The sequence below is a fragment of the Metopolophium dirhodum genome, chromosome 1 (assembly GCF_019925205.1).
Source record: "Metopolophium dirhodum isolate CAU chromosome 1, ASM1992520v1, whole genome shotgun sequence".
Lineage (NCBI taxonomy): Eukaryota > Metazoa > Arthropoda > Insecta > Hemiptera > Aphididae > Metopolophium > Metopolophium dirhodum.
This window is the reverse complement of record NC_083560.1, coordinates 67204831-67229194: the sequence shown is the minus strand read 5'-3', so window position 1 is coordinate 67229194 and position 24364 is coordinate 67204831. Positions and strand designations below refer to the sequence as shown.

The following is a 24364-nucleotide window of genomic DNA, read 5'->3' as shown; positions in this document are numbered from 1 at the left end:
TTGATTAACAACAAATTAAAAAAATGGCTACATGAAAAATCAAGTAAATATGCAGTGTTGTAAAAATATGAACTTCTAACTTTAAATTATATTAAAAGAAAATTGTGACTGGATTTTTAATATTTTTCAAATGTCATTGTATTAAATTTTCAAGCTTTTTTACCCAACAAATAAATTTGGAAACTGAAAATGTTCGTAAACAGTTCAAAACAAATCAAAATATTTTATCCTGTATAGAAAATGCTAATATAAATAACTAGTGAAAATTTTATGTCATTTGTTTTTGAGTTACACCAAAAACCAAAATCGATTTTGTTAAAAATCGTAAATACAGTATATACTATATATATACCTTAAAAAACGAATAAATAACGAGCAAACAACTATACAATTTTTTTACTTCCATAACATCAAAACATGTTTTTTTTTATAACAATCAAACGGCATTTTTAAATGTTATGTTGCCAAATGGGTGAGTTTATGGAGTGATAATGCACGTTATAATTCAGCGGTTGTCTCATTAGCACAAAATGTAAAAAAAATATGAGCGGTGGCTCATGTCTAGTCCCTGCTCAAGTATCCCTGACTCCCCTACCTATTTTAAATACTTTTGAAAAAAGTACTTGCACAAAGTATTTTAAAATTATAAATACTTTCTCAAAGTATCTGTATTTAAATTAAAATACCTACTAATTTTCAAATACTTAGGGTCGTCTTCATAGTCGATGCTTAAGAATAAGTATTGTTTAGCCTCAAACTAATTTTGATAATTTAAAAATAAAATTTGTGACAGTAATTAAAAACAATCTTGACCAACCTTAATTTAAGTAATACTTTTTTATTTTCTTAAGCGAAAGTCTTGTTTATGAATCACATTTGAGTCATAAGTATAGCAAGCAATACTTATTCTTAAGCATTGACTATGAATACAGCCCTTATTCTTTTTATTTTATATATTTTATATTTTAATTTTGATAAGGAACGTTAAATAAAAATAAAATTTGTGAAAATAATATGCAATAACAGTTCGTGTTTGACAGTCGACCGTGCAACACGTGTGTACCGTACCTCGATTTATTAGCTCTCGATAGCAAAGTAACACAACGACACACATGGGTAATATGCATATACTATATTACCTATAAATATAATTAGATAACAAACACGCACCGTCTATAGTCACTCAGATAATGGGCGACGACCCTACCGCCAACTCCCCGGGAGCGGTATCATCACTATCTACAATCCAATTAAAACCTCAACCAACTAAGAATATCGATAATAATGCTCTCGTAAAATTAACAACACCACCAAAATCTCCAAAGTCCAACCAATTGTCATAGCCTATCTCACTATCTCATCCTCCCTTCGCTACTAACTTTCTTCTTCATCTCTGCTCTCTCTCTCTCACTCATCCCCTTAATCTCTACTAATCCTTATCTCCAAGTATGAGTTCATCAATCCAATGGAATTGTAACGGTTTCTACAAACACAACACAGATATAAACTATATTAAATATGAACAAAATCCAGACATTATCTGTTTACAAGAAACAAATTTCAAAAACCTCCAAATAGGCAACATCAACGGATACACCGGATATAATAAAAATCGCCCCGATGCAGTCTGAGCCAGCGGCGGAGTTGCAACATACATCAAAAACAATATTAACACCAAGGAAATATATGTCAACTCTACTTTGGAAGTAATAGCAATTCAGGTCATTCTCAGGACAACAATAACTATATGCAATGTTTATATCCCCGATAGCACCCCTCTTTCTCTCCTTGATCTAAACTCAATAATAATACAACAGAAATTGAAACCAGTTGTGGTTGACCACTTGAGGAATTCATCCAGGGCTTGCTGGATGAGTTCGACTGTTGTTTTTATGTTCACGCCACTACAAAAAATGTTACAATCATCCGCAAAGATGGTATACTTTATAGGGGGGAGGAGATTGAAAGAAAAAGCGGATTCTTTTCGAAAAACCAGCATTTTAGATTCTGAGCGAAGCGAAATGAATGTATTGATTTTACAATGATGTGTGTTTTTTTTTTTATTTTTGTGTCTGTCGTCACCTTTTAGGACAGTAAAATTGTTTGGATTTTCTTCAATAGTAACTTTTCTGATAGGAAAGTGAATCTAGTTGGTACTTTGGGGGGGTCAAAAGTAAAAATTTCCCAGTAGTTTTCAAAAGCGACGTGAAAAACAAAAGAAAAATTAAGGAAAAACGGTAATTTTTACACAAAATCTGTTTTTGAGAAAATCGATTTTGGTTTTTGGTGTAACTCCATGTGTAGGTACAATATTTAAGTTTCACCAAATTATATGGTGTAAAATGTTTTATAAAATTAACGTAAAACATGAAAATCGATTCACTGCTAACATGTAGGTACCAAACCTACCTTATAACATACAACCATTGGCACAAATAGGGGGGGGGCTTAGCGGGACTTAGTCCCCCCAGATGTCGGTCAAATCCCCCCAGTTTAAAATCTAGTAATAAGTACTAATTTTAGATTCCGAGCGAAGCAATGAATGTATTGATTTTACAATATTGTGTGTGTTTTTTTTTTTGTGTCTGTCATCACCTTTTAGGACAGTAAAAGTGCTTGGATTTTCTTCAGCAGTAACTTTTCTGATAGGAAAGTGAATCTAGTTGGTACTTTGGAGGGGTCTAAAGTAAAAATTTCCCAGTAGTTTTCAAAAGCGACATGAAAAACAAAAGAAAAATTAAGGAAAAACTAGAATTTTTACGCAAAATCTGTTTTTGAGAAAATCGATTTTAGTTTTTGGTGTAACTCTAAAACAAATGACCGTAGGTACATGAAATTTTGACTGAATGTTTATATAAGAATTTTCTATACACCATAACATTTTCCAAATATTTTGACTTATTTTGAGCTGTTGACGGATATTTTCATTTTCCATTTTTTTTAGTTTTTTTTTCTATAAATATCAATAAAATTTTATTTGTCTGGTAAAAAAGCTTGAAAATTTAATACAAGGCTCCTACTATATTGTCACAATGACGTTTGAAAAATATTAAAAATCCTTAGTCACAGTTTTTTTTTTATAAGCATTTAAAGTTCAAATATTGACAAAATACGAAAATTAGCAAATTATTTTGAGTTGAGAATTCATAAAAATTTTTGTTTTTCAATCCAAGATTTGAAAATGTAATACAAGATTATCCATAGGTTTATCTACCTTTATCAAAAAAAAAATGTCTACAAGAAAGTCAAATTAAATTTTTACGAGCGTTTGAACATTGAAATTCATATTTTTACATTTGATATTCACTCGATTTCTCGTGTAACGATTTACTTATTTTGTTGTAATTAAAAAACGTATGACTGTAGATACTTGAACATTTCACTGAATGTTTATATTAGCATTTTCTATACACGATAAAATTTTGAAAATAATTTGACTCTTCTTTAGCTGTTTACGGACATTGTCAGTTCAGTTCTCAATTTTTTTAGTTTTTTTTTCTATAAATATCAATAAAATTTTATTTGCTGGGTAAAAAAACGTGAAAATTTAATATAAGGCTCCTGATATATCGTTCTAATAGCAGTTGAAAAATATTAAAAATACATAGGCACAATTTTTTTTTATAAGCATTTAAAGTTCAAATTTTGACAAAATTTATCAAATTTAAAATGTAATAATTATTTTGTAGTAAAAAATTTATAAAATTTTCAAATTTTGTAGCTAAGGATTGAAAATTTAAAACAAGGTTCCACGTAAATAAGTAAATATTATATAAATTACTTTATTCACAATAATATCATTAAATATATTAGTAATACCATAGGCTAACTGGCCGTTTTCCCTCAGAATCGTTTTTCTTATACAATGATATTATATCATTGAATTAAAATTTAACACCATCCATTACAGTGACCCACTTGTAACCTACTGTATAGCAGAGCAACATCCACTTACCCACCTTTTTTACATAGAAAAGTTAATATGATATTATTTATTATTTATGTCATCAATAAAAATTTTTAACTTTTAAAAATGTTAAACTCGGCAAATATTAAATTATTAAATTATTCAAAGCCTTCATCCATCGAGCATCGATCATAATTTTCATGGCATGCGATCACTTAGGTACAACCTCTACTGTTCGTGTCAATATTCAATATTAATAATGTTATTTTTCAACGACCGAAGGCCGACGCATGATGCATATTAATTATTAGATATTTAGATATTTCATACGTGGACTTAGCAGTGGATGAGTACCAAAAAAGTAAGGATGTCTAAGGGCCTGTTTTACAATCATAGTTTAAACCCCAGTTACGCCTAACCCACTGATTTTACCAGCCGAATTCGGTGGTTTAACCTTAGTTTAGCGATTGTAATACGGGCACTAGTAGATAGACTTTCAGTATTCACCCCTAATACTTTATAAGGGCCTAACTCAGTCTATGAACTTTTTATGAACCAAATGTAAATGCAATAAATTATAATCGGTCAATGGATTTTGCACAATTAATATTAAGCATTAACTTCAATAATAATAATAACACACGCGATGATAATCCGTCGTCTGTCATAATAATACCGCGTTACTGACTAAAAGCTTGAATGAAATTATGTATATTATATTTTAATCAATGACAATAATCATAAGTCATAACAAGCCGCGTGTTATCAATACATAATAATAAAAAACGTTTTATACATTTTTAACTAGGTACAAATTAATTATTAAATTTTATCAAAATTCGAACTTAAAATTCAGTGAAATTTTTGTGTATCTAAAGTTATTTGTTTTTGAATTGCAACAAAATAACCAAATCGCTACATATGTCATGTACATACGGTCATTTGTTTTAGAGTTACACCAAAAACCAAAATTAAATTTTGTCAAAAACCTATTTTGCGTGAAAATTCCAGTTTTTCCTTAATTTTTTTTTTAGTTTTTCTCGGCGTTTTTTAAAATTACCGGGACCAACTAATGCACCAACTATATTCACTTTCCCATCAAACAAGATATCGAAGTTGAAAATCGAAGCATTATTTCGACTATTTAACGTGTACACAGGCACAATAAAAATCAGGCACATCATTGTTAAATCAATAGATTCATCGCTCCTCTCAGAATCTAAAATGTTTCTATAGGTTACTTAGCTACTTATGTCCTCTATGTATTTCTATAAACCAACCATCCGATTGCGATGAAATTTGGTACAGAGATAGATTAGACCTTAGGGAAGAAGATAGACTACATGATCCAACCCGAGGAGGTTCTCAAATTACGATTGAAATTGATGTGTATAGATGGTTGCTATTGGTTTTAATTAAGGCTCTATCTATAACCACGCGGGGTCCGCGATCTACTGCAGGACTCATGTAGATTGCTTACCTGATATTTGATAATATACTGCTCGCATAGTCGCATAATCCAAGTGAATCCCACGGAGTCGGGATAGCTATAAATTCAAGTATAATAAATTTACACTTAAAAAGACATTGCTTCCACGGCGTGTTACTCCAAAAATAGTCGAACAATCGCAAAATCTTAGCAGTAGCAAAGCATTGCCGAGTCAGTTAGTAGGTAGGTACCTATACCAAATAATTTATGAAAGTGCAACACATAAAAAGAAGATTATTATAACATGGGAACATGAAATTATTGAAATCCACCAAAATAATTATTAATAATAACCAAACTTGTTATGTGTAATTTGTATAAATAGTATTATTGTGACGTGTAGTTATTTTGAAATATAATTAGGTACGATTACTTATTTACCTACTCGCATACATTATTGATCACAAATAATTATAACGATCCTAATGCAAAGTTTAAATAATATATTATTACTGTGTAAATACAGAGGATAAATTTGTTTTAAAAATAAGTATGTACACACTTAGAATTTGATCTCTTACTAATAAAAAAACACTTAAATTACATACTTACTTGACTTAGTCAATATAATCAATATTTGATGTCCAAAACTATAAAATATTCATGTTACTTATGAAATAAGAATGATCAAATAGGTATTTTAATAACTGTTGGAGAAATGTGTATGCATACATCAAGAACAAAAAAGAAAAATATGTAATGTACATGAAATGGTTAAATCTGTTTTTTAAGTTTCAATGACAAGTACCGAAATTATGTCCTTGATCATATCCTTTTCACTTTTCAGGATTGGTTATTTTTGTTAAAAAAAGGTCCTGAGTCCTAACTAGTTATTTGAAACTTAAATTAGATAGTTCAAACTTGGTTCATAGTATGAGTAATAGTAGTAATAGGTTTTTGTAATAAATTGACAAACAACCTCTGCAGTTGTTCCATATACATAGTGAACATTTGACTCTAACTTTTTTTTATGCTGATTCTAAGTTAAAATATAAATTAACCCTTTAAACGGGTGATAGTAACTCTGGTGAAACTTTTCTGGAAGATCTCATGTGCGCGTGTAGTCCAGAAGTTTATCCAAACCAAAACAAATTAATGCAAGTTGCATTAACCATACAAAGTTTATCAGCAACATGTGAAAGGTAATTGTCATCAATGTGCCGCATTAAGAATTGGTTACGCCCCAGTATGGTGCAGAGTAGGTTCACTAATCTTTCATCTTTATATATAGAAAGAAAACTAACAAATGTGTTAAAAATGAAGACATAATTGACAAGTTTGCTAAAAACTCTAGAAGATTAGATTTAATATAATTTGTTTGTAGGTAATTCTTTTTTATTTTCCTATACCATAATAATATTCAGCTATGTCATACATTAATTATTTCATCAATTTTTATGTTATAATGTTATACTATTATTTATAAATTAATGTACTTGTATTGTATATAAATATATAAAAGGTATATTAATTAGTAAAAATTGTAGTTAATTGATTTAATATTTTAAAGGAAAGTACTCAACAGATTACCTATGTATTGGACAAACAAGATTTTTTTATTGAAAATTCGATTCACTACTTCTTTTGTTTTTAATGTAGTGGCTTATAATATTATTTAAAATTAAATAGTCATGTCTGGTATGCATAACTGTTAAGAGGGGTGTGGGAGGCTTTTGGGGTAAAACATTATAGCACTCCCAAGTTTAAGACTGAAAAGACGCCTATGATCACTACTATTGTTGCTTTTCATACTTCTTACTTTATTCTAGGCATTACGTAAATTCTAAACTAAATGGTGTTTTTCCTACTAATTGGTTTATTGTCTATATAAAATATATAGAAATAACTCTACAAGAACTTATCACTATATAAATCTTCAAAAAAAAAATTTTAAAAAAAGGTGGATAAGTGGATGTCGCTCTGCTGTACAGTAGGTTACAAGTGGGTCACTGTAATGGATGGTGTTCAATTTGAATTCAATGATATAATATCATTGTATAAGAAAAACGATTCTGAGCGAAAACGGCCAGTCAGCGTATGATATTACCAAGTATATTTGATGATATTATTGTGGATAAAGTAATTTATATATAACCTATTTACGTGGAACCTTGTTTAAATTTTCAATCCTTAGCCATAAAAGTTAAACATTTTATAAATTTTTAACCACAAAATAATTAATAAATTATAAATTTGATAAATGTTGTCAAAATTTTAACTTTAAATGCTTATAAAAAAAAATTGTGCCTATGTATTTTTAATATTTTTCAACTGCTATTAGAACGATATATCAGGAGCCTTATATAAAATTTTCACGCTTTTTTACCCAACAAATAAAAATTAATTGATATTTATAGAAAAAAAAACTAAAAAAATTGAAAACTGACAATGTCCGTAAACAGCTCAAAAAGAGTCAAAATATTTTCAAAATGTTATGGTGTATAGGAAATGCTAATATGAACATTCAGTGAAATTTTCAAGTATCTACATTCTACAGTCATTCGTTTATTAATTACAATAAAATAAGAAAAACGTTACATGAGTAAATATCAAATGTTGTAAAAATTTAAATTTCAGACCCTCATAAAAATTTAATTTAAGTTTCTTCTAGACATTTTTTTTTTGATAAAGGTAGACAAACTTATTTGTAATCTTATATTACATTTTCAAATCTTAGATTTAAAAAGAAAAATTTTTATGAATTCTCAACTCAAAATAATTTGCTATTTTTCGTGATTTTTCCGTATTTTGACAAAATTTGAACTTTAAATGCTTATAATTAAAAACTGTGACTAAGGATTTTTAATTTTTTTCATCTGCCTTTGAAACAATAACCTAGGAGCCTTCTATTACATTTTCAAGCTTTTTTAATCAACAGATAAAATTTTATTGATTTTTATAGAAAAAAAAACTAAAAAAATTGAAAACTGACAATGGCCGTAAACAGCTCAAAAAGAGTCAAAATATTTTGTAAATTTTATGGTGTATAGAAAATGCTAATATAAACATTCAGTCAAAATTGCATGTCCCTACGGTCATTTGTTTTAGAGTTACACCAAAAACCAAAATCGATTTTCTCGAAAACAGATTTTGCGTATAAATTCCCGTTTTTCCTTAATTTTTCTTTTGTTTTTCACGTCGCTTGTGAAAACTACTGGGAAATTTTGACCCCCCAAAGTACCAACTAGATTTACTTTCCTATCAGAAAAGTTACTATTGAAGAAAATCCAAGCACTTTTACTGTCCTAAAAGGTGATGACAGACACAAAAATAAAAAAAAAATTTAAAAATTTAAAAATTTAAAAAACACACATCATTGTAAAATCAATATATTCATCGCTTCGCTCAGAATCCAAAACATGAAAATAAATATAGCTTACCTACTTGTCTCTTAATTTCAGATTAATTATTATTAATTAGCCATTCTTTGCTATTTTCTTTTATTGTTCTCAATCATTGTAATAGGTTAGAGGTAAAACAAAAAGCATAATTGGGAGGAATATCAATAAATATGGGAGTACGTATTTTATTTGTGTGTTTTTTAATTCACTTGTAGTATAATATAATGAACTCACTTATTTGTTATTATTGTGTAAATGCAGGGTTTGAACTTGAAGGGTTTTGTGGTGACAAAGATCGTCATACTCTTTTTAAATGCATTTCAATGAACTAGTGTATATATTTATAAAAAATAGGTATGGAATTATTTAAACGGACTAATAATAGTTTCAAGAAACCTATTTATAAAGATAAGATGTTTTATACGGGTTGAGAAATCTATGATTTCACTGAAATCATATAAGTAATCCAAACTCCAAAAAGATTGAGCTCTGGGTAATGATTTGTAAAAACTACATTCTTCAATTGTACCTTATATGCTTTTAGAACCTTTAAAATTAATTTAAATTCAGAAAAGGATTTTCTAGGTACTGCTCAAAATCTTCGATTGTGTAAGTTGTGAAATATTACTTAAAAATTATACATGTTAGGTGCCTTTATTAATAGGTTAATTTATGATCTCCTAACAATAAAATAAATACTTACATTGAATTAATAAGTGTTGCCGATTTTACAGCCATATTATTTTCTGTCAGAAAGTTTCTGTACAAATTTAAACACTATAATGTGGTCTAAGACATAAGCGTGCACATGGGGTAGTCAAGGTAGGCACTTAACTACTCTGTGACCTCCCCCCGGCCCCCCTCAATATTCAATATTATTATTATGATAATTCATAGTCAATCTTAAAATACTGTTTTACTATGGTAAATGTAGTTAAATGAAGTTACCCTGTCCAAATTAGTTTTTATAACTTAGGTGTGAATATGAATATTATATATACATAATGTGTGTGTGTGAATGTGTGTTAATGTGTTATGTACTTGTGTACTTGTGTATGACTACCCTGCCAGAAATTCTGTGCACGCTTATGGTCTAAAATGTATTTAACTTGAAAATGTTAAAGAAATAAAATATCTTGGTGTAATTCTAAATTACAAGCTAAAATGAGATAAACATATAAATCACATTGACAATGTACGTAAATTCTTTTATATGTTTAAAGAAGCTAGATAATGATTCATTTAAAAGTTATTTTTTTTAGCATTAGTACAAACTGTATAGTTGTATTATATATCTATTTGGGGAGGTGTTTTTAATGATCAATTATCCAGTCTCATTACTATATTAACTGTAGGTATTATAAAGTATTTATTAATTTTACAAGTACAAACCAGTACTGTTTTAATTTATAGTTTATTAAAGTGAAGGACTTTAAGTGTATCTACAGGGTGATTCATAAAGCGTAAAACACTCATTATCTCAAAAAGTATTAATATTTTTGAAAATATTTTTTACATAGTTTCAAGTTGTTAAAAAACTGTTTTTATTAAAAAATTATATTTTTTATCTATATAATTTTTTAAGTTTCTTACTTTTTTGAATGACAGCATAGAGTTTTAAATTCATATTCCAAAGCAGAATATTTTTCTAAGTATTTTGATTCATAAAAATCTAATTAAGGGCGAGTAGTCTATGAGGTATAAGCATTTAAAGTTTAGATGGGCGGAGTGGAGTAGTATGGGGTTACCCCGCAAATGTGTGTCCACTACTCCGCTTGTCTAAACCTTAAATACTTATAACTAAAGACCGGATTTATATTCTCTAAAAAATACCTTAAATATGATGCTAATATTCTCGAAAAAACCTTAAAATATTCTCATTATATTCTCTTAAAAATTTAAAAAATATGCTAAAATATGCAAAATATACAAAAAAAAAAGCAAAAATAATCAATAAACACCATTATATTTACTTTAATATGCATTTAAAATTTTTTTTTTCAATTTTATATTAATAGTGAGTTAATTATTAGGTATTTAAAGTTTCGTATTCTAATGGAATATTATTGTACTTTAGTAAGAGTTGGAAATGATAAAATAAAAAATTGTAAATGTTCAAAAAAATTTTTTCTGGGTACCGTAATATTAAAATTAAAAATAAATACAAATTTTTTCTCACAATTTACGAAATATTCCAAAATATGCTAAATGAGTTAAATATTCTCTAAGCCATAAAATATTCTCAAATATGCAAAAAAAACTTTTTTCTATGCATTCAGAATTGAACAAATCATCCACATTTTTTACTTTCATAAAACTGCATAGACCCAGTAACGATATGTAAAAACATATAAATCCGGTCTTTACTTATAACTCATAAACTACTTGTCTTAAATTCAATATTTATGTATTAAAATACTTTGACAAATATTCTGCTTTGGAAAATGAAATTAAGACTCTATGCTGTCATTCAAAAAAGTAAAAAACTTAAAAAATTATATAGATAAAAAATATTTAAAAATATAATTTTTTAATAAAAATGTTGTTTTTTTAACAAATTGAAACTATGTAAAAGAATATTTTCAAAAACATTAATACTTTTTGAGATAATGAATGTTTTACGCTTAATAAATCACCCTGTGTAATGTATCTGTTTTAATTCAATTGTATGAACATAAGCATTTAATTCCAGTAATAATTAATGATAAACACAACACTAGATATAAGAAATCATTAATATGTTGGTTTACCCAATTCTAAAAAAGTAATTGGTCAAAATAGAGTTTTATACACAGATTTAAGCTTATGTCATACATTAAATATTGGTACTTAATATAGTATACTAAATAGTAAATTTCAATATAAATCAGTTTAAAAATTTTAAGTTGTTTAAAAAGTAGGTATATTAAACACATAGGTCCTAGTTTACATCTAGTATTTAAATTTAAATTTGAGTTCCTTTGTTTAAAAACATTGATTGTTATTTAATGTACTTAATACTACAATATTATATTAAATTGGTATTTTTTTTTTATTTCTCTTATGTATACAGTCAATTGATAAGAATAGCCCTCACAACACAGGCTTAGCTTTTAGGAAGCGCTACAATGCCTATTGTAAACAAATTTTGTTGAAAATGAAGCTTAACGAACTAATGACTTTAATATTAGTATAAATGAATAATAACACGACAATATGATTATGTATAAGTATAATATATAATAACGTACAACTGGACAATTTAACTGTGACAGTACACACACACCATATACACACGGTGCCTGTGCAAGTGAGTATTACATACATTAAAGGCCCTATATATATATTCACAACCGAGGTCATGTTACATCCGCATAGAGTGAGTCGTATACTCGTATAACTATAGATACTAAATTGTACACACGTGTCAAGATTGACTACTAATATTAATTTACTTATGTTATATACTAATATAACAACACCCTCCTTCAATTAATAATTTCTTTAATTGTAGTCACTCCTATTGCTAACCGTAGTTTCTCGAATCGTTCCTTTACCAAAGACTTGGTTAGGATGTCTGCAATCTGGTCCTCTGTCCCAATGTACTGTTGTTGAAATTGTCCACCTTCATATTTCTCCCTAATGAAATGGTATCCCACGTCTATGTGTTTTGTCCTTTTATGAAACTCTGGATTCTTTACTAAACGTATAGCACTTTGATTATCAATGTGTAATACCCGTTGTTTATCACCTGTTGTTGATAAGCTTATTATCAAACATGTAATCCACATGATCCCTTTGACAGCTTCACTGGCCGAAATATATTCAGCCTCTGTCGATGACAGTGACACACAATGTTTTCTCTGCGATGTCCATGAAATTAAGCTTGACCCATATCTGAATAGATATCCTGACGTTGAACATGCCTAGTAGTATTAGATGTGCATAGTGAATTATACAAAATATAGATTATATTATAATCATATATATTATACAAGGGTTCCATTGAGAAATGATTGGCCAACGTCAAATGTTAGTATACCTTAAGTTATGAAAAAAATCTCTTTTAAAGGTGGAGGTGGTCTAATTTTTTTGAAACCAAATTTAACCTTTCGATTTATATCTCACTTTTTCTGATGTATCTCAAAACTTTTACACTTTTTAACGTAATTTTTTTTTAAATTTTAGAACTATTTTATTGTACTATCAAATAACATACACAATCAAACCAGAAATGTAAAATTTATTGTATAAATAAAAATATTGTCTTCTTATCTTCCATAATTTTCTAATAATATATGCTGCTAAACGTGACACAGTTTTTGAGATTGTAGCTATACTCAATGGACAATTACTGGACAACGAGCTTAGGTTATTTTTTCTCGGCGTTATTTGGATTTATTTGCAATTTCCTTTCAAAAATGCTAACTTTTTTACTTTTAATAAAAATTAATAAAAATAAATGGTACAATTCTTGTTTGATTGTGTATGTTAGTGAATAGTAAAATAAAATAGCTTAAAAAATTAAAGAAATATTATGGTAAAAAGTTGAAAAGTTTTGAAGATTTTCTGATGTATCTTGTGCGGTAGGTTCAGGTTTGTTTAAAAAAAAGTAGAACTGACCATAACTAAAAAAAAAAAAAATTTAAACTCCTTTTTTTCAAAAACTAAGGTATACTATCATATGACACTTGCTGGTCACTTCCTCGCTTTACATGTGTGTGTGTGTGTGTATGTGTAAAAAATATATATTTTTGTTGAACAAACACAATGCCTTACATTTTTGTTTTATTTTAATTTCTTTTTTGTTTTGATCTTTTTCAGTCAAGTCAAAATATCTCATCACTAGGGCTCGAATTTTAAAGCATAATAAATAACAAAAAAAGCACAAAATCGTTTTAAAATAGCAAAAAAAAGTACTGAGCGTAGGTTCTACAGACTATATGCTATCTGTAGATCGATAATCTATACATTTAAGGTCGTTTCACACTAATGGTACGGTCAAGGTTATTATAGCGGGTTTTCACATTTCTTATTAAGTAAGCATAACAGACATATAAAAATTCCACAGTTTGAATAACTGAAAAAAGCAATAAAAAAGCAAAAAAATAATTTACACAAAAAAAAGCAAAAATAAATTCGTTAATTTGGAATCAGATTGACTTGAAACGAATTTATGTATAAAAATTAGATTTCTATCTTAAATATATAAAAAGAAGCATTTCCTTTAAAATCCGAGCCCTACTCATCACTTTTATAGTGTACATCAGTTTCAGATATTTAGCATTCCAATACTTCTAATATATTAAACAAAATTACTAAATTGTGTATTTACTTTAAATATAGCTTTTACGACCATGTACTTCTTATTTGACTTAAGTTATATCATCTTCATAAATGTATTCCTCTTCTACGATTTTAAGTTTTATCTGTAGCATGGATTGAAATACCACTTATGTACATATTGTACATAATTTTGTAGATAAAGTGGAAGAAGTGGAAAAAATTCATACATTGTTCAATACATATAACACATCGGTTCTTATTGGTCTGAAATGAAAAAAAAACCAAATTAGATAAACCATTTTGAAAAAAAAAAGGTAAATTACATTGACTGAAGTATATAAGGACCTATAGTCGCTCTGGTGTGCTCTCTATCACTCTTATTGGTTTTTCAATTGTAGGGGTTAATGGGGGTGAATCAGTGAAGTTGTGAAAAGTAGATGTTATATTTTGAGGAAATGAATTTAATTTAATGTGGTTAATTAGTGTATGATTTTTTTTTTTTGTATGACAGAAGATTATTGTGATAAAAAGTTGTTAATTGTGAGGAGGGAATTTGAAAATTTTGTATAGTTAACTGATTAATAATGTACTTAATAAAGTTTATTTTTTTATTCATTTTTTTAATGTTACATGGATTATTCATTTTAATATGTCTGTTGATTTTCTGTAATTTGATTTCATTTATGTTAAGTATGTGTTTTAATAAGGGAGAATTTTTTTTTAACTTTATTATTGCAGGGTTTGATGTGTTTATAATGTAATGGAATGGTGATTTATTGTATTTTGTTATTTTATTTATTATTTTTTTGTCTACAAGTGTTTTTATTGTATGTTTTAAGTGTTTATGATTTAATGTAGAGTCATAGTTTAGAGAGTAGCAATGTGTCAGTGTTACGAACTGGGTGTACAACTTTTTGATCTGAAAAAATAATATATTATGTATTAATATTTGTTATATGTGTTAATTATTTATACATTTACATTTAAGAATTGATTTCTAAGGAGCAAACCAATCACTAGAATCTCCATGTATGAGAAATCGGGATTGCAGTAATATATGGGGTCCATATAGAATTTTACAAAATAATCCCCGACATCAATCATCATCCGGTTTTCTGGAGACTCATATCTGTAGAACAAAGGTTATTAAGTAATATAATATAATAATAATAATAATAATAATAATAATAACACTCACGGTTTGCATTTATATCAAAAGTCCTGTAAACTGCTTCATCAATTTTATAGAGTACTTTTTGGAATTCGTATTTTATTGTATTGTTAAATACGAATTCCCCGTACTTAGTATAAGCATCATTTAAATTTTTATAAAACCTTTGTTGAAATGTACATAATAGATTTAACTGTGCACATACATTGTATTGTTTAATTACATCGTTTGCTAAACAAATTGCAATTTCATCATGGCTATAATAGAACAATATGAGGTTTTTACGAATATATTATATGGATATACATTATAAAACAAAGAACATTGATGCTTACTATTTGACATCCACCATGTTGCTAAATGGAAAAATGATGCATTTTTTTAACCAATTGTGGACTGTCTGGTCTTCCACCTTAAGATCATCATCTATATTTATCATCATTGTTAATTTGAATAGTTCATTTTGTACATTTAAATATTTTGAAGATTTTATATCCCTCATTTTTAATTCAATCCAAGGGTAGTCTTCTTTCCCTGCATTTAATTGATAATTCAAATCCCTGCAAACAAATTAATTTGAAATGTACATAGTTATTTAATTTTTTTTTTTTTTTGTTATAATATATTTTTACACACCTTATATTGTCAAAGTCAAACATTTTTTTTAACGTTTTACTTTCAATCACTTTTTGTATTTTTTTTTTTCTGCTATTTGGAATGATTTTTTTGTTTTTTTTATATTGCTATTGTTGTCCATGTAGCTTTGAATTATTGAATTTTGTTTTTCTAAGTATATGTGTTCGTAATTGTTATTTTTAATGATGTTGAAAATTGTTGTGTAAATATTTCTTTTCGTAGGTGTGTATGTATCTGAGAAGAGGTAGTTTTGTATAGTTGCATTACTTTGTACAATATGTTCTTTTATCTTTAGGTTAAACATTCCATTTTTTTCAATCGCCGTCTGCAACATTGCAATGTCCACTGTGTTGTGACCAATGCTATGTAAATGGACCATGGCATGCGAAAGTGCTTTGGAAATCTACATAAAAAAAGTTATAAAGTTATTTTTATTTGTAACATGTACAACAATAAAATACTTGCCTTATTGGTGGTCCATAACTGTAATATCTTTTGTTTTTTAATTCTTTCAATTTTAATCCTTTTTGCGATACAATGCCTCCCAAGTACTGGAGTGGATGATATTTCTGGATATTGAAGAATTGGGTTGTAAATAATTTATTCTAAACTTTCTAAATAACAAATTAATATAATAATTATTTTCAATGAACAATTTTTTTTTTTTATTCTTTAATAATATATACCTAGGGATATTTTAGATTAATATAATGAAGATCGAGACTGACTAATCATTGTATCATTTTTGAAATGTCCGAATAAAGTTCAATATTATTTAATTAAATGACAAATGTGCACATATACATGTAAATATAAATAAAAAATATTTTTTCTGTATCTTAATTTAAATATCATAAAATTGTGGGGGCCCCTGGGCTGCAGCCCACTCAGCCCTCCCCAAAATCCGGCCCTGCCTATACAGTATATAATATAAATTATATAAATAATAATAATATAAATTTAACTTAACTTAACTGAGTTCAAAAATATTGTTAACTTGCTCAGCCTAGGTATTAACCATTTATGTGCATTTATTTACTAACCTTTTAGATTTTCGGTGGCGATTGCGATTTCATTTTTTTCCACATACCCGTTGCAGTCCACATACTCATCTAATAAACGACGGAATGGGTTGTAGGTGTGTGTCATAGGAGTGGAGACAGTCATTAAATATATTAGTTTTGTACGTCTATTGAAATTCATTATACGCGATTGTACGCGAAACAAAGGCTATAGGAAAAAAAACAACGGACAAGCAAAGTGCAATTATAATGTGTAAAACACGAAAAGTATAAGAGAAAAATGACCGTTAATATCCAAATTGAAAAATTCAAAGGATGTATCGATGACGGAAAGTTCCGTGGAAATTAGGAGTTATAAACTCTCTGAAATGAAACATCGATGACGATTTCTGCGATTTTCTTTCATGAATTTCCACGAACTATCCGCAGCTTTCACAATTCCATAAAGTCATTACTACGTTTACATAGAAAAGTGGGTTTGTATTATACAGTAGCATAAACCCGGGCGGCCATTATTTGGACTTGTCGTTCCCGTTGCTCGGCCGTTTCCGACTCCCCCGCGCTCGCTATACTTCCCCGCCCAAAAACTTCCGAGATATTCATTTCCGCAAAAATTTGAAAGTGGCAACCTGATCAGTGGTACGTGCACTACAAAATAATCATTTGTATTATTTATCATAATTAAATACAAAAAAAAAAAATTCCTCACTAACTTTCAAAGTCTAAGAATTTGAATATTTGATACTGAAACTTGTTTATGATCTTCATATCTTCTTTTCCTTGTTTTTTTATCAAGCTTCACAACCAAATTCACTTCCAGAACTATATCTAATACATATTATTATATATATTATGTATTTATGTACGTATATTACTTATAATATTTTATTATTCAGAAGAAAATTATTCACTTAGGAAAATCTTCTTTTGTTGATTTTCCATAGTCAATATTTATCTTAAGTTACAATTAAATATCATCACCTGATAGGTACTTCACATCAAAGATCCTATTAAATAAATGTAAATATATTTCGATGAAATTGTGATATATTAAGAAGTATATACCTATTGTTCTTTTTATGTTAGAACTGTAGAAGCAGACTAAATATTCACACTAATAATTAGTCATCTACTCATGTCAGACATAGCTCATGTATAATACTTAGGTATTTTATATTTATTTTAAAGTCAATGCAAATAGTAAAATACTATGGATGATAATGCGAGAAACACAATGATATTCACCAGTTACTTATTAAAACCTTTAAAATTTAAATAAATACTATATTGTATTTTTAGTTTTTCAGTTTGTGTTTATAGATAGTAGATACTATTTGTATATTAAGTATTGCATTGGTTTTGTAAAAAACTTATAAATAAATTAAAAAACATCATGTTCAGAAAAATATTGTTTTTATACAGGGTTAAATATCCAAACTTATGATTTTTTAGATTTCTATTTTCTAACCAATGAAACTAAGTAACTTTCTAAAAATAATTATATTTAATAAAATATGTTTCTAAATGAAAATATCTGTAGAAATATCATTATAAGTGCCTAAAATAAGCTCAAAATTACTTTCAATATTTTCAAGATCTCATTAAGTGTTTAAAATGATCATTTTTGTAACACTAAAATATTTCAAATTTATACAGTTAATATTTTTTGAATTACAATAAAATGATCAAAATTGATATTTTTCATATTTGATTTCAACAAAATTTGATTTGTAAACGATCATTCAAATTTAATGTGTGTTTATAATAAATTTTTTTTTAAATTATTCTTTAGAAAACGTTTGACAAACTTTGTATAATTTTAATGACCGTTTGAAGATCTAATTTCAACAATATTGGATATTTACCCAATAAATTAACAAACAATTATTATTGAACGATTTTCTTATTTTGTTGTAGATAATTCAAAAATGAATAACTATAGGTATACATCTTTTTTTTCGTACGTATAGAACAATATGGTATATTCAAATATATGGACAGTAGACCACCGTATGCTTTCCAGTCCGCCACTATCTATGTACAATGTATATATTATATAATTATACATACTGTATTTAAGTGCCTTTTTTTATATTCCAGATAATCTTGAAAAATTCTGTTTCGATTTACATGCGTTTGATTTTATTACGTATGGAATTTTGTAATTCTGGGTGACTTACGTAAATTTAAAGTTTTTGCTCATCAAATAATTAGGATTGCCATCGGTTACATAAATAAAATTAAAAAACAAAAACTAGCTAAGACTAGCCGACTCACAATGCATTGCTGGGGATTTTTTTAAATAAATAAAATAGGTAGTATTTATTTGTTATTCAAATAATTAAACGTAAGTATAAAACAAAGGCAATGCCCGTATGCAGTGGCGTGACAAAGGACTTTATTTAAGGCACGTGCCTCAGCTTTAATGGTGGTGGGTATCCTGGAAACTAGGAGCATTTCAAGTGTAGTAAATAATTTATTAAGTACACACTAAGACAGTAAGACTGAGCTAATCATTCTCAGTTACCATTTACGTAAATAAGTAATTATTTATATATAAGTATTTATAATTACTAATATAAATTATTGTGCTTCATAAGTAAATGAAGTTTGCCACGCCATTGCCCGTATGTTTATAGATTATAGACTCAAAAACAACTCAACTAATTTGACGAATATCTTACAAATGGTTCTTAGAGATATCAGGAAAGTTTAAAGAGTAGTTTGGACCACGTTCGAAAATATTTCAAGTACTATATCCAATATTTAACCCGCCACAGGTAGATCAAAACTATGAGATTTTCATGCCCACCTTGCCGATGTCGAACTAATTCCCAAAGTGATGTACACCGATTCAAATTTTCCAGTTAACTCAGGTGGACGGTGGTGCAGTGGTACACTAAAAAACTACACTAAAATGTAATTAATTTGTCATGCTAAAACTGAGATGCACTAAACACCGATGTACCGCCGTATTGTACATTGATTTTTTTCATAGGCAAAGTCACCCTAGTCACAGTTATATTGTATAATATGGTAAATCATAAAATAATAAAATTATATTAATTAATAATTGCTAATAATATATTAATATGTGAATAATATTATACTATATTATAATAATTATATCATAAAAAAAGTGATAACTGATAATAATAATAATAATAATAATAAACAGTATAACAAATATTATTATTATTATTACTATTATCATTGATAATATTATATGTCTTTGGTAAATGTTGTTTAGTGAATGAATTCAGTCTTCAAAATATTGTATTGGGTACCAGGGGCCTAGTCGGCTATACTCTTCGCCGCCGTCACGTTCTGGCGGAACGCGTACCACCGCCGTGCAGCATATTTCCCGGTCTTCGCCGCCGCCGTCATGAGTAGTATAGGACCCTGGTAACTTAATATCATTTGTGGGGTAACCGATGGCCAGCCAAACAACGACGACCAATGTAGACGACGGTCACAACGGCCACGGGCCACGGCACCCCGAAAAACAACATTAATGACAATAACGAAAAGCAAAAACGGTTTTGGAGCGCGCCAATCCTAACGATATACCGTCTAACCACTGCCACCGGCCACCGCGGCCGACGTAGCGCTGGCCACAGTGCCCGGCGGCTGAGTTCAATGTCTTTCAGTCAGTAGACGTGCTGAGCACGGTTACGTGTTATTCTGTCGAGCGAGTTCCGCGTTACACCCGCGGTGTGCGTATCATCATAGATAATGTATTATAGATAATAAAATGTGTTATCTATATGTGTGGTATCATTCGAATGTCGACTGATAAAATATAGTGATAACCACTGTTCGTGACACCGGGGTTTCGATTTTTCGAATATTTCGATGTAGGTATTAATATTTAACATTTATTATAAAATTCATCGTGGATTTTTATTCTTGGAATTAGATTTCATCATACATTCGTACCTCAGAAATTGTCATAATGCGTTGTAAAACTTATCGACGGCAGATCTCAATTAGTTTTCTCGACAAGTATTGAACGAGCGCGTCCGACCAGAGTGAAATCGAACTATGTAATAATATGATTTAGGTCCGCATCGCAGTTTTCTATAAAAGTTATTGAATCGGCGTGTTCATCTTGTATTGTTATTGTTGTAGATACGCAAATCATGAGCATGACATACCAGCAATTTGTCGAGTACGCTACAGATTTAAAATATCATTCGGACTCGATAGATGACGGTTGGAGTTTACGTCAATACCAATGTCCAATGGTAAAAAAGCCAATTGAACTAAAATTTATATTATTTTTTCACCATAAAAATTCCCAAATGAATTCAACAAAACAACTTTTGTCTACACACAATTTAATCACAACCTGTAATAAAAATAAAACATTTAATATTACATAAATAATTACATTGTCTAATATTTTTTTTTTGTAGAATCGAAATTTTATTAATTATCTAGTAAAAAAGGAGATACAAAAAAAGAATAAATCTTCATTGAAATCTATCCACTCAGGTTAGTTTATCGACTTTTACTTGCGACCATGTCACAATGATAATTTTGTTATAGGAATATTTATTTAAATTTCAATAGTTATATTATGACATATTATACATTGTATAATTAAAATCTCAATTTGATATTCTATTCTACATTCCTACCCCATTTCTGAAAATATGTTGTTACAATAATAGTTTTACTAATATTTGTTACACATTATATTAGTTGTTAATGATGTATAATTGAATTGCAACTGGATACATTTTTTTTAACATGTTATTCATATTTTTATTGATAATAAGTAATGTGTATACTTTTTTTTGATAAAGCTTTAGTTCCAACCAAATTTGTTTTTCTGTTTTGAGCAATATTTCTTTTTTAAATAAAATATAACTGTTTTGTATGCATATTAACACTGGTCACTATTATTAAATCATACTTATTTGAAGGGAATTTTTCATACACCATTTTTATTTGCCATTTTATAAAGTAGCCTAATGATCTCTGAATAAAATTTAAGAGGATGTCAGCACACTATTTGTTTTCTGTCTCTGGCCCACGCGCAACATAGACAAAACGCATTAACTCAGAATCATTTTTTTTATGTTTTTATGTTATCTTAGAGTAAAATCATCCATTACTAAAAAGATAGAGAATAATATTTTTGAGGGAATGACATATTGATTTTATATTTTATTGTTATTTGACTTTGTATTCGCCTTTCAAAATAAACAAATGAATGTTGTACATTTAAATTATGTTTAAATTGTTTTGAAACAATATTTAGACAAATCGATTTGTCATTCCCTCAAAAATATTATTCTCTATCTTTTTTGCAATGGGTGATTTTACTCTAAGATTATTTGAAAACATAGAAAAAATAATTCTACGTAAATGCGTTTTGTCTATGTTGCGCTGGGCCAGAGAGAGAAAACAAATGGTGTGCTGATATTCTCTTAAAATATTAAAATAATAAATTAATAAATATTGTAATTAAAGAATTTTATTTTTAGATCCTCTTACGGAAGACAAAATTCCAATTGTTTGTGAATATCACATATTGTACAATCCAAGTTATTCGTGCCCAGATGTGTTCTTTAATATGTGGTATACTGGTAATTTATTAAATATTTACCAAATTAAAACCGGATAGAAATAATTGAATTTCATATTTAGATGGAAAGTTACTTTCATTAGAACATGTGTGGTCTTTGGTGCATTCTTTTTTAAAACAAAATGTAGTCCATGACAAGTGGAATGCTATAACTCAAGAGGTTTTTACTTTTTTCTAATTAGAAATACACCTGAAATCAAAACTTGTGCAATAATCAAATTTTTACTGTTTTAGATGCATCCATTTTCTAATTCACCATTCTTCAGATTACACCCTTGTAAGAATACTCATGTTTTAGAGATGTTAGGTTTTTCTTCAAAAAATAGTTATGAGTGAGTTGAAGGATTTTAAATTAAGTAATGATTATTAAATAATATACATTTTATCATTTAGCCATTTAGGTATGCCTGTTACATTTCTACATAAAATCTATGTATATATTATTTTGTATTATACTTTATTTATTAATGTATAACTATAATTAATTATTAATACCATGTTTATTTGTTTAGGTTCAATCCCCTAATAGCATGGTTAAGTACTATTAGTCCTCTAATTGGTTTGGAAATAGACCTATCATATGGAAACCAGAGGCTCAAAAGTTAAATTTACTTAATTTGTTTTTTAATTAAATTTTTAATTCATCATTAAAATTATTATTAATGAAATATGAAATTGTATTTTATTACAAACAAATAAAGAGTGATTCTTAATCATAGGTTCAATTAGAGGGGCTTGGGAAAAATCTGATTCGATACATGATGTAAAATATGTACTATAACTGGAGTTACAAATCTATGCCATAGGTGGCACATTGGCCAAATTTTAACGACAAGCAAAAATATTTTTATATTATTTTTCAATTTTACATTAATGAATTTATGCAATTTGTTGTATTTAAAAAAAAATTGTGAAATTTCTTTAAATACAATATTTGCGTCAACCATAGGCACAATTTAAGGGGGGGGGCTAGGTTAACCAGTTTTTATATGTGGTGGTTCGAAGCTTCTTCTACCGAATCTACTACTGGAACAAGCCACACACAAGCTACGATCTAAACAGAGTATAATAATAAATAATATCAAATTATTATTGTTTGTATTTAAAATGATATGATACAATTTTAATATGTTATGTATGTTATTAGTTTATAATTTTATATTTATTAACTAATATTTTGTAAAAACCAAATCAATTTTAGTATGTATTGATAAATGTTGAATACAGTATATATCGATTGAACAGTACATGCGAACTATATTTATTTATTTTTTCAATTAAGTTTAATTTTTATATTGTATTGGTACATTAAGTATTTGCTGTTTGCTGATGAGTAATGTATAATACCTAACTAAATTATTGTGTTGTACTATTACTTAAAAACTACAAGGGATACGGACAAAGTAAACTACCAAAATACAAACTTGATATTAAAACATCATCATCCTGAGAGAAAATGTTTTTAGGAACGTAAAATTTTTTAAAATCGATTGCAAAAAGTCAAAAGGTTTGCAATCTTCTTGTACTATAAGAATGACATTTCTCAGATTCCATAAAAATAACCTAGCTCCCTCCCCCAAAAACACTTGAACATTTTTGCAAGTATTTAGTATAGCATTGAAACTCAGTTGAAAGTACACTCATAATGTTTGAGCTAATGCAATATTTTATTACTGGTTTAGTTATGAGTTTAACTTTTAAGTTTATTTCCTAATAATGTATATGTTAGTGAAATTTTGTATTTTAGTATATAATTTTTTATGCATGATCCCCGACATTCTAACATATAATATAAGTACAAGTCTTACAACTGTGCCTGTTAGATTTGTATACATTATCTGTAATTAATTGTTAACATACAATGATATAAATAAATACCAAACATTTTTGCTAATTATAATATACACAGATTGTATTGAATATAATTTCTTCTAACA

At 27.9% G+C, this 24364-nt stretch overlaps 2 protein-coding genes and 1 long non-coding RNA gene across 6 annotated transcripts; 1 reads left to right on the top strand and 2 right to left on the bottom strand.

Annotated features, from left to right (window-relative positions):
• Positions 1–14350: 14350 nt before the first annotated feature.
• LOC132934314 (uncharacterized) lies at positions 14351–16212 on the bottom strand. Its single transcript, XM_061000608.1, has 5 exons — positions 15810–16212; positions 15509–15733; positions 15201–15430; positions 14984–15131; positions 14351–14921 (listed from the first exon to the last, which is right to left on the bottom strand). Exons 1-4 carry the CDS (start codon positions 15830–15832, stop codon positions 15106–15108), a joined length of 504 nt encoding a protein of 167 aa, XP_060856591.1. The 5' UTR covers positions 15833–16212; the 3' UTR covers positions 14351–14921; positions 14984–15105.
• A 63-nt stretch (positions 16213–16275) lies between these two features.
• On the bottom strand, positions 16276–20269 carry LOC132934316 (uncharacterized). Of its 2 annotated transcripts, XR_009663013.1 has the most exons (5): positions 20119–20269; positions 19644–19738; positions 17545–17659; positions 16853–17479; positions 16276–16423 (listed from the first exon to the last, which is right to left on the bottom strand). It is a non-coding gene; the product is annotated as an uncharacterized LOC132934316 (long non-coding RNA). The 2 variants fall into 2 exon arrangements; XR_009663012.1 differs by lacking the exon at positions 20119–20269 and having other exon boundaries at positions 19644–19980.
• Positions 20270–20499: 230 nt separating this feature from the next.
• LOC132934313 (ubiquitin-like-conjugating enzyme ATG10) lies at positions 20500–23674 on the top strand. Of its 3 annotated transcripts, XM_061000605.1 has the most exons (8): positions 20500–20688; positions 20751–20894; positions 20963–21078; positions 21250–21328; positions 22327–22428; positions 22490–22587; positions 22662–22759; positions 22940–23674. In XM_061000605.1, exons 3-8 carry the CDS (start codon positions 20974–20976, stop codon positions 23031–23033), a joined length of 576 nt encoding a protein of 191 aa, XP_060856588.1. In that variant the 5' UTR covers positions 20500–20688; positions 20751–20894; positions 20963–20973; the 3' UTR covers positions 23034–23674. The 3 variants fall into 3 exon arrangements, with proteins under 3 accessions (XP_060856588.1, XP_060856589.1, XP_060856590.1); XM_061000606.1 differs by having other exon boundaries at positions 20500–20877; XM_061000607.1 differs by lacking the exon at positions 21250–21328 and having other exon boundaries at positions 20500–20894; positions 22327–22420.
• Positions 23675–24364: the final 690 nt, after the last annotated feature.